The 11,863-nt window shown below is 39.8% G+C and overlaps 4 protein-coding genes across 9 annotated transcripts; 3 read left to right on the top strand and 1 right to left on the bottom strand.

The window, feature by feature from the left end:
* The first annotated feature begins 451 nt into the window (after positions 1 to 451).
* On the top strand, positions 452 to 3,106 carry LOC111786250 (DNA repair RAD52-like protein 2, chloroplastic). 3 transcript variants are annotated; one of them, XM_023666579.1, is made up of 3 exons: positions 452 to 600; positions 683 to 805; positions 2,009 to 3,106. In XM_023666579.1, exon 3 carries the CDS (start codon positions 2,206 to 2,208, stop codon positions 2,827 to 2,829), a length of 624 nt encoding a protein of 207 aa, XP_023522347.1. In that variant the 5' UTR covers positions 452 to 600; positions 683 to 805; positions 2,009 to 2,205; the 3' UTR covers positions 2,830 to 3,106. The 3 variants fall into 3 exon arrangements, with proteins under 3 accessions (XP_023522347.1, XP_023522340.1, XP_023522333.1); XM_023666572.1 differs by having other exon boundaries at positions 1,998 to 3,106; XM_023666565.1 differs by having other exon boundaries at positions 1,971 to 3,106.
* A 283-nt stretch (positions 3,107 to 3,389) lies between these two features.
* Positions 3,390 to 7,238, bottom strand: LOC111786206 (bromodomain-containing protein 9-like). 2 transcript variants are annotated; one of them, XM_023666551.1, is made up of 9 exons: positions 6,806 to 7,238; positions 6,123 to 6,162; positions 5,959 to 6,037; positions 5,822 to 5,867; positions 5,631 to 5,729; positions 5,067 to 5,135; positions 4,601 to 4,964; positions 4,363 to 4,517; positions 3,390 to 4,266 (listed from the first exon to the last, which is right to left on the bottom strand). In XM_023666551.1, the coding sequence occupies exons 1-9, from the start codon at positions 7,208 to 7,210 to the stop codon at positions 4,039 to 4,041; spliced, it is 1,485 nt and encodes a 494-aa protein (XP_023522319.1). In that variant the 5' UTR covers positions 7,211 to 7,238; the 3' UTR covers positions 3,390 to 4,038. The 2 variants fall into 2 exon arrangements, with proteins under 2 accessions (XP_023522319.1, XP_023522320.1); XM_023666552.1 differs by lacking the exon at positions 5,067 to 5,135.
* A 330-nt stretch (positions 7,239 to 7,568) lies between these two features.
* On the top strand, positions 7,569 to 9,732 carry LOC111786276 (HMG1/2-like protein). Of its 2 annotated transcripts, XR_002813768.1 has the most exons (9): positions 7,569 to 7,735; positions 7,832 to 7,886; positions 8,040 to 8,138; positions 8,465 to 8,522; positions 8,707 to 8,751; positions 8,831 to 8,911; positions 9,005 to 9,103; positions 9,191 to 9,260; positions 9,341 to 9,732. XR_002813768.1 is itself a non-coding variant. In XM_023666589.1 (8 exons), the coding sequence occupies exons 2-8, from the start codon at positions 7,840 to 7,842 to the stop codon at positions 9,206 to 9,208; spliced, it is 447 nt and encodes a 148-aa protein (XP_023522357.1). In that variant the 5' UTR covers positions 7,569 to 7,735; positions 7,832 to 7,839; the 3' UTR covers positions 9,209 to 9,721. The 2 variants fall into 2 exon arrangements, 1 of the variants encoding a protein (XP_023522357.1); XM_023666589.1 differs by having other exon boundaries at positions 9,191 to 9,721.
* Positions 9,733 to 9,892: 160 nt separating this feature from the next.
* On the top strand, positions 9,893 to 11,737 carry LOC111786232 (WUSCHEL-related homeobox 8-like). Of its 2 annotated transcripts, XM_023666561.1 has the most exons (4): positions 9,893 to 10,264; positions 10,414 to 10,718; positions 10,793 to 11,302; positions 11,424 to 11,737. In XM_023666561.1, the coding sequence occupies exons 2-4, from the start codon at positions 10,490 to 10,492 to the stop codon at positions 11,495 to 11,497; spliced, it is 813 nt and encodes a 270-aa protein (XP_023522329.1). In that variant the 5' UTR covers positions 9,893 to 10,264; positions 10,414 to 10,489; the 3' UTR covers positions 11,498 to 11,737. The 2 variants fall into 2 exon arrangements, with proteins under 2 accessions (XP_023522329.1, XP_023522322.1); XM_023666554.1 differs by lacking the exon at positions 9,893 to 10,264 and having other exon boundaries at positions 10,293 to 10,718.
* The last annotated feature ends 126 nt before the right edge of the window (positions 11,738 to 11,863 follow it).

The following is an 11,863-nucleotide window of genomic DNA, read 5'->3' as shown; positions in this document are numbered from 1 at the left end:
AGCCAACTGGATTGACATAGATAGAAGCAAAGTTGTCGTTAATGTCAATAGTGATATGATATTGTTTCATTAAAGAAAAAAGGCCCTTTTTTTTTTTTTGTTTTTTAAGATTACGATACTGACGTGTAGATGAATCTATAATTTTCTACCGAATAAATAAATAATAATTAATAAAAGTAGGGCCCATCAAAAAGGAAAAGGAAAATTAAAAAAAAAAAAAAAGGAATAATGAAAAGAAGAAAAGACAGGATTTGAAACAAAAGATGGCACATGATTGGAAAGCCTGTCTGGTTCGGCTCAAGCATTCATTGTTCGGCTGTCTGGGACCAGGTTTACATGGGAGGCCCAATATATTTCAGCCCAATTAACTGAAAAATAAAGCCTCTGAAGTCAAGGCCCAATAAAAGCCCATCACAGGAAACTCTTAATCTGCCCAACTGCAACTACCTACCTACCTGACATTATTCGCCGGCGAGTTTCGTTTAGAGAGAGAAAACCGCGCTGCCATCAAGTTGCAGAGAGCCCGCCACGCGGTGTTTTGACCTAATAACTTCATCAAAATTGGCAGATCCCGCCGTTGCCCCAACAACAGACTTTTTTGTAAGTGATCTTTAGCTTTCTGACTCTCTAAACTTTTGAGATATTGATACATTTTTGTTTTTTAATCTTGAAACCATTACAGATCTATCATACTCGGGCAGATCTAATCGGATCCGGAATACGAAAATCGTCAGCAGCGAAATATCCAGGGAGGTTGGATTTGTTGAAGGTTGTGTTGATCTATAACCATCTGGGTAATTGCAGTGTAAGCGTTTTCTCCAACCTTCTTTTATTCTTTACTTTGGAAATCGTGATTATTTGAGATTCACTGAATTCCTTGAGGTTCACATCTGCATCTGCTTTTTTCTTTTGGTTGTTGATTTGCAATTGTTGTGTAACCTCTTTATGTCTTTATGCAATCTTTTCTTCCGATTCTAATAGTGGAGGGAAATTTAGACAGGGCTATAGTTAGTCTAGGAAATTTAGTATGAACAATTACAAATGGGCACTTCCCTGTTGAGCAACAAACTCAGCTTGGGGCAGTGTTATGTCCCATTGTTATGATTTTTGGCTGCTGAAGCACCTTATAGAATGCCCAAAGTTCTATTGATCATCTTCATTCTGTGGATGACTGTGGTATTAAACGTTTTCACAATGTCTGTAAACAATTACTTCAATTTTTTGACATCACTGTTTGAAACAACTGTTTTCGGGATTACCATGGGGTTTTACCACCTCCTAAAACAATTTTGCAATATAAACAGCATCCCCATTTTTGTTTACATGGGATAAAGTGAGATCTTTTACTAAAGTAGTCAACAAAAATAGGATTAAATCCTGAGTCGTAGGAAATCCTAAGATCAAATTTATGGATAAATCTTCCCAAATATTTTAAGGAGTAGGTAAAGGAATGTACAAACCTGTGCCCTGTGCCTTGTGCCTTGTGATTTCCTTTTGCGGTTGGGCAAATGTAACAACGAGATTTGAGACATTTGTTTTCAGTTGTGTCCAACAAAACCTGCTGGAAATTAACTCACGCTGAAATAACCAGTTGGACCCCGGCATGCATATCCTTCATAAGTAATTTTCTAAGAGAATGTGCGGTATCTTTAATAAGTAATTTCCCAAGCTTCCCAATCCTATATGGTTTCCACAATTTTCCGGAATAATTCTCTAATCGGGGTCATCATAATATAATTATTTTATGCAATATAAACGGATTTTCTATGTACGGCATCAGCGTTATTAGTTTCTCTCGATCAATGTTAAATTAGAAAACAATATTTTGGAAAAATTTAATTCAACGGGCATGCATTCTACTAGTGCCTGTCTAGATTTTCTTAACAAATAGTGTTTTGTTTTCTCGTTGATCTTGATTGGTCTAGATTTTGTCTAAAATTTATTTGTTCTAAGAACATTTTCTTTTGTAGTTGTTAATTGAATACCGCTGTTTCAAGCTCGTCATCAGGTGGATTTGTGTCATCAACAGTGTGGATCGTCTTCATCCCGTTCATCAAGAGCCCAAATTGAATGCTTGGATCCCAAACTCTTGTTGCTAGGTATTTGGTAAACTTCAGGCATATTGACAGGTAGTTGTGGGTGGACGAGGGAATTGAGTTGAACTTAAGTTGCTGTTGGTCGTCGGTTCTCTGCTTCATTTTTCTTATGGCTCTCCAAACCTATGCCCATTCCCAGCTCTTGGGCCCTCGCCTCCCTGCATTTTCCTTTCTTCCCTCTTCCTACTCTGTTAGTGAGATTCGACTCCCCCAAATTTCTACTGCTACGAGACGCCATCTTCATCTTGTCTGCTCCAGCAGTGATGCTAGTGGTAAGAAGGGAGTACCTAACACCAACTATGTTGTTCCACTCAATAAATCTTTTTCCCCGGCTAACTCATCCTGCATCACTCGTCCCCTTGCTGAGATCCTCCGCGATCTTAACAAGAGAATCCCCGATAACATCGCTCCAAAAGTCCCTCAATCTGACCCCCAGAATCGTCCTCCTGCTACTTTCATCCCCTGGTTTCATGCCAATAGGATGCTGAGTTTCTATGCCCCTGGATGGTGTGGAGAAATAAGAGATGTCATATTCTCTGACAATGGTAGCGTGACTGTGGTTTATCGTGTGACTGTAAGAGGATCTGATGGAGAGGCACACCGTGAATCGACTGGAACAGTATCAGCCACTGATAGCAATATTGAAGATCCTGTAGCTGCTGCGGAGGAAATAGCTTTTTGCAAGGCTTGTGCAAGATTTGGCCTGGGTTTGTATCTCTATCATGAAGAATGAAAGCAAGAAGAACAGAAGAATGATATGCTTCCAACATGTATTAAAATTTTTTAGTTTCAATATTTTGTAGAAATGGGGTATTATAATGCTGGCCTTGACATTTGAGGTGTAGATTACTAGTTTTAGATAGTTCAGAGCAGGTCTTGAACTTTAACAAAGTCCAAAGAAGATGCTGCCCTCCGTTCATGCTGATGAACTTTAAAATAAGAAAGCTTACAAATGAACCCTGTATCAAAGATGGCTTTTCAATTTACCCTCTGAAATGTGTTTTTTTGAAGATTGCCCCTTTGTTAGTTATAACAGATAGGACATTCAACCTATTATAAAGCTCGATGAGCCAACTGGAACATGGATAGAAGCTAAGTTGTTCATGTCAGTAAGTGGATGGTTTTGTTTAGAAAATGAAATTGAGGCGTAGATGAATCTATAGTTTGTAGTTTGTACAGGAAGAAGAAGCAAGCCCAGGGTAGGGGGGTCTGGGCCCCATCAAGAAGGAAAAGGACAGAATTTGAAACGAAAGATAAGCACATGATTTAAGAGAGAGAGCAGCAAAACCCCAATTCGCAAAAGTCAATGTTTTTGTATTAAAAATTTCTGAGTCTATTCGATTATCGATTGAGGTTTTGATTTGACCAGGTGAACAGATAAATGAGGTCCGTCCATGTAGTAAGTAATTGCACAACTCCCTATGGTCTAAAGATGGAGAAAATGAGACACTGAAGTTACTTTATCTGTACAGAGCTGCAGCATTACTCGTATGGTATAGTGTGGAAAAATGTGCAGCATTACTCGTATACGCCTAATCCAAAATGAGCTGATAATTGAATGCACAGAATGAGTTGGTTGATAATTCTTGCCAAGCCCCTGCTCTTGTTGTGTTTTGATCTGACCCACATCTTCTGCTGCAGGTTTCAGCATTTCAGCTTGGCTTAGTAAATCATCCAGATCATCAGCACCAGCAGCGCAGGGCTTTGGAAAGAAGCACTATGCATTTGACAAGGCACTGAAAGAGTCTTTTGAACAGGACGACTCCCCACCAATAATGGCATCAAGTCTTGCCATTCTCATTTCTTGTCAAAAATGATGGGGGGAAGAAATCACCATCTTCGCACTATTGTCTCGCTTTGGGAAATTCTCACTCCGTCAGTTTCAACATCTTCGCCTTGTTCCAAAAAAGTTATTCGAAATACCAACCAATGTTTGAGTGAGTCAGATAAAGCTCTCCGCTGCTGTTTTTGTGTCAGCTGAGCCTCCTCCATCCGCAGGCAACATGCGCTGTTGCTGTTTCAGCATTTCAATTTCCTGTATCAGTACTCGCCCCAGTTCCCGACTACTACTTTCAATCTTCTTATATGCAATCTTCCAGACTACAGGACCAAGATCCGCTACAAACAGAGCTAGGCTTCTTACATAACCATGCTCAGCATGCAAACCTACCTGCTTGTTGATATTCATCATAAACATTACATTTACCAACAAAAACATTAAATTAAAATTAAATAGCAACAGAGAATGAAGAGTGACACCACATACAGTAATTAGTTGCTTCAAGTCTCCATCAAGGTTACCAAAGACAGATGACAAATTCCCACAGGACAGTGAATGATTCCCATAGGTATGACGTCTATTCTCATCCACACCCATATTATCATTCTTCCCACTTTTAAGAACACCCTTCAAAACTGAAGCTGAAAACAATTGGATAGAAGTCAAAGATATATGTTGGACAAAACTGTAAAGACTGTAGGAAAAACTATTGAGTAAAAGAAACCTGGAAATTCATTTTTCCATTCAGGCAACCAGCTGGCCAAAGTTTCGCCATGTTGAGCTGCTGCGGATGTCCTAACTGGAGGATCTTCAGGCAGGGGCCTGAAGGAAGAACGTGCCCTTCTCAAATTGTAGCCATTGACGTTGATGGAATCATCGCCAGAAGCAGGAGTAGCACCTGAGCACAACTCTGCCCCCATGCTGCTGCTTTCAAGAGGGTTACTACCAAGACCTCCTAGACATCTCTTCTGGCTCTTTCCTGGTGGTCTACCCCTCCTCACAACTTTCTGTTCTGCTTCACTTTCATCACTGCTTTCTCGCCTCAAATTCTCAAAATCCCTCTTCGCAAGTTCTTGTATGGATCGTGCCTAAGATCAAGTAAACTTTAAATCATATAAACAGTAAATCCAAGAATCATTCTAATCTAAAAGCCATAACATCCAAAACCACCAATCTGAGCTTATCTAAACCTGACGGAAGAAAACGGTATCTGAAGCGTTATATTTCATCGCATTTGAACATATCAAAAAAATATCTTCCTGCGACATTAAAATGATAGAAAAAAGTCAAATCACTTAAAAATCAACATCAAATATATTCTTTCAGAAACAAGGGATATAGAGCAAAACAACAAAGTGAATCTATCATATTAAAATATAAGTAAATTCTCAAGCTTTAAGTCAGATTTTTAGACAAGAAAAAATCATGTCCAAAGAATGGCATCAGTCCCATCTATATAATGAGAATTAGCACAGATCCTAATCGAAACCCATCGAGACTAAGACCTTGCATATCAGTGACTAGAACTCCAAACCGAACAGGCACCAAACCATGCACTTTAAGGAGCTCAAAACTTCTTAGGAGTGCAAAACCTCGAGGCTATGGCTATGGCTATGGCATGAGAAAGAAGATTTTTGCATTGGAGGTAGGTAGAAGAGTTCCTCAACCCAAATATCATAATAATTAGAAGATAGAGACAAGGGCAATCAGAATGGCACAATCTACAAGTCAAAAAACAAGTCTGGGTTACAGACCTCAAACTGTTCCAAATTTGCGTAAGCTCCCCCATCTAATTTGGCCCTCACAGTCCCAAAATCCATAGGATTCTCAATAATGACATGGTAATCGGGAAGCTGCAGCAAAAATGAAATGAATCAAGTTTAGAGCTTTAAATCTAAAAACTGCGGAATAAAAAGAAGAGAGAAAAAAAAAAAAAAAAAAGAACCTCGTTTTGATCGACGGGTTGGGAAAAGACTCCATGGGTGTCTTTTCTGGAAGGAAACAGGGAGCACTACTCAAAACGATTATTAAATGGGAAACAATAATGAGGGAAAACGATAAGAAACAAATGAACAGTCGCACTTTTGAAGCCTATCGAGGATGAAAATCAACAACTTTTTGTCTGGCAAAGTTGTCGTGGGACCAGACTCCACCTGCGACCCTACTCACAACATTATAAATAGTATCACCAAATAAAGTTCACAACAACAACAACATCATCCACATTTAGTTAGAGAATTAGATACCATTATTCGCAGTGTCTGTCGCTTTCCATGTTTTCTCACTCTGCAAATTAAAGTAACCAAACAAGATTAGAGCTTTGGAGTGTGGGAATGCATTTCTATTTAACTCTCTACAAAGTTGCAGCAAAGCCCTTCCAGATGCAGCCTTGAGATACATGAATACAAAAATCATAATAGCTATATAAAAGACAAATTCATTCTTTTCAAGTTGATACTGTCATGCATTATTTTGTTTCATAAACCCTTCATCCAATTAATTAATTATAAATTACAGAAAGGAGAATTCCATTAAGTAATATATATCTAAAACTANAAAAAAAAAAAAAAAAAAAAAAAAAAGAAACTTAACAGAGCAAAACACATCCCACAAACTTCCGATCTGACAGAAAGTTCGCCAGAATCTTCAATTTACGCGCGAAACTTCACAAATCATTGAATCTCGTTTGGATAATACAACGATTTGATTTTATCGAGAAAAAGGGAAAGAAACAAAACGGGTTGATTTTATAAATCATTGCCGCAAGGGGTTTTCTTCCTTTTTCAAACTGGTTGGTAAAAAACGAAAAAAAAAAAAAAAAAAAAAAAAAAAAAAAAAAAAAAAAAAAAAGAAGAAGAAGAAGAAACAAATTCCTTTTCGCCAATGCTTGAAAATATTTTTTGACGAGCGAATAGATTCAGTTCATCACCACTTCTGAAGATCCAAACTGGTCTGCAACGATTCTGCGACGTTTGAGTGCCGACTCGGAATCTTCGTCGTAGGGGGCTGATTTACGTAAAGAATAAGCGGACAATGTTGGATAGTTTTGGCGAGAAGTTAAAGCAAGTAAAGGTTTGTGCTTCTTCTCAATGCGCTCGTCGTCATCGTCGTCGTCGTCGTCGTCGCCGGTGACGCGCTCTGTCGCGGGGTGAACATTACGATTCTGGCAAGATGAAGGACTCTTAGGGTTGGAGGCCAAGTCGAAAGCGTTAAGCGGTTGTTGATGCTGTTCCTGCAACTTCTGCTGTTTGAGGAACCGCTTTTGGAGATCTAAGAGAGAAGGACGGCCCTTTTTCTTTCTCTTCTTCATCGTCGATTTGGAAACCTCGCCCATTGTTCTTCCCTTTTTCGGAGGGACCCAACGCAGGGAGTTAATCGATTTCAGTTTTCACGGCGGACGATGCAGGGATTTCTAGGCACGTGCGAATCGCATGACAGTATAACGTGCGTGCAAAGGAATAGAAACGCTGGAGCACGAAGGCACCGCAAATGGGCCCTCTCTGTGGATATGGGCTTTTTTGTAATTTCTGGCCCACATCATTATAGTGGGTTTCACTCTGGGCTTGATTGTTTCGAGCTTCTTTTGAGGCCCAACATTGGAAAAACGGGCTTGATGACGTGGACCAATGGCATAAGAGTGCGCGGATTATTGAGTTGGCAATAAATGAAAAATCCCGCCGAAATTCCTGCTTGGTTTCATTTCGTGCGCAATTGAATTTCAATTTGCCCTCCTGTCCTTCAAGGACTGAATTATCCCTCTCCTCCTCGCCTCGTACCGCTTCTTTGCTTCTCTTTCACACGCAGCTCCGCTTCATCCTCCCTATTCAAACCCTATACCTAACCTAACCTCCTTCCATCGGTACGTTTCATCCATCTCCTTCGATTTCTGATGCAATTTCATGTGCTTTCTTTCTTTCATCTCGAAATTGTTGCTGATCTGATCTTATTCCTGCAGGATTCGATATGAAAGGCGGTAAATCGAAGACGGAGTCGATGAAACCACACGCCAAGTGAGTTTTTATTGTCCCTTCCATGTTTTTTTTTTTTTCTGTCTGATGTGTTTGTTTTCCACTTTTAATCGGTTCATATCACCTGTGTTAAAGTAGGCGTTAACCCTTTTTGTTCTGATCGATCGTTTTTGTTTATTTGTTCATTTGCTGTAGGCTTGCGGTGAAGAAAGGTGCAGCCAAGAAAGGGAGTAAGAAGGCAGGAAAAGATCCTAACAAACCCAAGAGGCCCGCCAGTGCCTTCTTCGTTTTCATGTAATTTTTCTTTATAAGATGGCTGAATTACTCGCTTATCTACAAATTATTTCATTTATACGGCTGTGGAGTTGAGTAATATGCGAGATTGGATGGAAAAACTATGAACTTGTTTATGGTTTGTGACAAAATACATATTCAAAATCATTATAATTACCTTGTGGATATATTAGCGAGTGTCAAAACACCCGACTTCCAACGAAAAGATTCCTCTGATTTATGTGTATTTTACTTGAGCAGTATTTTTGTTCCTGTTTGTCGATTATGTTTCTTATCTCTATGCTGTCGTGTTGTTGTCGTCGTTTTTAATTTTTTAACAATTAAAGGGAAGAGTTCAGAAAGAAGTTCAGCGAGGAGAATCCGAATAACAAAGCAGTATCTGCTGTAAGTTATTTCCCTTTGTACTTTTCGTTATTTGTCTCCATTCAACTTTTGCAATTCATTCTATGGTAATGTGCTGCTGTAAGTTATTTCCCTTTGTACTTTTCGTTATTTGTCTCCATTCAACTTTTGCAATTCATTCTATGGTAATGTGCGTTGACAATTGACTTGCAAATGGTTCGATCAGGTTGGCAAAGCTGCAGGACACAAATGGAAGTCGATGTCTGATGCTGTACGTGATTGCCATCGTAGTGTTTCTTAACTTCACCTGGTATTATAAACTATGTCTGAATTGCTGTTTATAATATCAGGAAAAAGCACCTTACGCTGCTAAGGCCGACAAGAGGAAGGTTGAATATGAGAAAAACATGAAGGCCTATAACAAGAAACAGGTACTAATATCCTCTTGGAAAAGTTTCTGAATCATTCATATTGCAGCTGTATATTACTGTGTGAATTCAATTTTCACTCCCATGTGAGTTCAGGCTAGTGGAGCCAATGCTGCAGAGGGAGATGAGTCTGAGAAGTCAACGCCCGAGGTGAATGGTGACGATGAGGCAGGAGACGATGATGGCAGCGAGGAGGTAGTTTGTTTAAGGATTGGTGTAAAAGTAGACGTTTTGATGTGGATGTTTGTTTGAGATTACCATTCCTTTCATTTGATATTGCAGGAGGAGGATGAGGAGTGATGAAGATGTAGATGATAATTAAGTCATTTAGGCTGACCTTCCAACAGTAATGGTCTGATCATTTCCTGTTAAATGTCTTTAATATCATGAAAATATATTGGTATCTCCCTGTTATTTTGTTTGTGCATTCAGGAACCACCAATGGGTTGTAATGGGAGATCATCTGTGTCATGTACCTTACAATGTTTAGTTGTTCCAACCCCCAACTATCTTTTTTAATTTTTCAACTAAGATGGCAAGAACAGAAGATGATGAGGATGAAGATGGTACCAAACCCACGCACTAAATCTCTTCTCCTTCCTACTATGGACCAACTATTAGAGCCTGCACTCGACCTCTGAATTCGAGATATGCCACCAGAATGCTTGCATGGTGTGTCCTGTTAATGTTTGTTTGTTTGTTTCTTTTAAATGTTCATCCTTCATTACTGAATCAAGGCAACACTCAAGGTGTTCTTTCATTCTTTCAATGTAATTCAAGAAATGGTTGATCTGATGGATAATTCGTTATAAATGTTGAAAAAACGAAAAGAAGATCCACCAACATTATTAATGAAGGAAATTTGATAATGCTCCTCCTTTAATAATATGTCCACCAGTTAAATATGACATTATTTAGTTTATCGAAGAGGAAATTAAAAAAAAAAAAAGAAAAAAAAGAAAAAAAAAATCCCTTTAATTACGTTTCCACACTTCGAGGTTCGGTTTTGCAGTTGGTGGTTTGCGTAGAAAAAAAGACCAAACTTTTCTTTCTTTATAAAACCGAAGCTTGCATGGAACATTGAAGAAGTCAGTTTGACGGCACCAAACCAACTAACCTTTGGCCCCCAATAATGAAGTCGTTCCTAACACCAACAGAATTGAGTCCAGTGGTATTGGTGCGTGGAACACACGCGCTGTAGCAGCTAGTAGTGGAGGGTTTGTGGTAAAGGGACATTGCCGTCGTGGCAAAGCAAAGAAAAGATACAGACAAGCCAAGATAAGCAGAAGACCCGCCGCGACCTCCGCAATTAGCGGTAGAGTGCGGGTCCGACGTGGCATGTTCCGCAACAGCACAGTAGGCTGACCGCGCTTTCCACGCCTTTTTCTGTCTTTTTTTTAGGCTCCTACTACTATCCAAGTCTCTTCTGCGTTGCTTCCAATTGAGTGGTTTTTGTTTTTGTTTTTGTTTTTGTTTTTGTTTCCCCCTTTTTGCTTTGGTTACAGGAGAAATGGAAATGCCCAAATGGGTTAGCTGAGAATGGAGACGTAGAAGAACCAAGAAAGTGCAGAAAAGAGGAGGATGGAGTGGGCGAACCAGCAGCAACAGAACAACCAAACTGAGCAGCAATTGCAAGTGCAAATGCAGGTAGAGCAATTGAGCAACGGCGATGGAGTTGGTGGGCTGTACGTCAAGGTAATGACGGATGAGCAAATGGAGCTCCTCAGGCACCAGATCTCTGTCTATGCTTCCATATGTGAGCAGCTCGTGGAGATGCACAAGGCTATCACCGCCCACCAGGACCTTGCCGGTCTCTCTTTCTCTCCCTCTTCATCTCATTTCCGCTTTATGTGAGAGCGGCTCTAATGTTTTCTGGTTTTTCAGGAATTAGGGTAGGGAACCTATACTGCGATCAAATAATGGCATCTGCCGCTGGTCACAAGATAAGTTCTAGGCAGAGGTGGACGCCCACGCCTGTGCAGCTTCAAATTCTTGAGCAGATCTTTGATGAGGGCAATGGGACCCCAAGCAAGCAGAAGATCAAGGAAATAACTCTCCACCTCACACAGCATGGCCAAATTTCAGAAGCAAATGTTTACAATTGGTTTCAGAACAGAAGGGCTCGCTCAAAAAGAAAGCAGGCAAATTCAACACCAAATAATCCAGACTCGGAACCAGACACAGAAGTTGATTCTCCAAAGGACAAAAAGACCAAACCAGAAACCTTCCAAACATATGACCAATTCGTTTCCAATTCCAACAACGTGTATTCTCAGACATCTGATTTAGGCGCTGAAATGCTCGCCTTTGATGCACAATCAAACAAAGGGGACCCCATGCTCCAGTCTTTCGGATCGAGTCATTTGAGTCAGGTCGCCACCGCACAGAATCACAGTACGTTCCTAATCTTCTAAGCACTATACGTTTGAGAGCATGCTGAATCAAACATATTTGAAGAGATATGCATATTTGAGTATAACTTGTTAGTTTGTACATTAAACTTGCGAATGTGCAGGAAATAATGATAAGATGAACGTACCAGACGGCTACACCCCTTACCATCCTTGTGAAGGATATCCACTTGGTTGAGGGATTGGTGCCTAACATTCCACAGATGTTCTTGAAAACAATGGTGTGATCATCCTGGAGGAATGTTAACTGAGAGAGTAAATATTAGAGAGCATGTAAAAGGGAATCAAGTTTTGAAGATGCTTGTTGGGACATTTTACATACGTGGTTACCAATGATATAGCTTACAATATAATAGAAATCGAACTCCTTGTATTTCACTTGTACAACCAACTCATACCGTTCTGTAGTTTGGTCTGATATCACCTATTGTCAAACTGATATCAACTAATAGAGAGGTAAAATCCACGCTACCAGCACAAGATGAAAACATGCTAAACTAATTAATTGCCTGCATTTGCTAGCAATCTCCTGAAGTTACCATGA

This window comes from Cucurbita pepo, chromosome LG02, assembly GCF_002806865.2.
Source record: "Cucurbita pepo subsp. pepo cultivar mu-cu-16 chromosome LG02, ASM280686v2, whole genome shotgun sequence".
NCBI classification, from domain to species: domain Eukaryota; kingdom Viridiplantae; phylum Streptophyta; class Magnoliopsida; order Cucurbitales; family Cucurbitaceae; genus Cucurbita; species Cucurbita pepo.
Note: the sequence above shows the minus strand (reverse complement) of the source record. Positions and strands in the feature narration are given on the sequence as shown.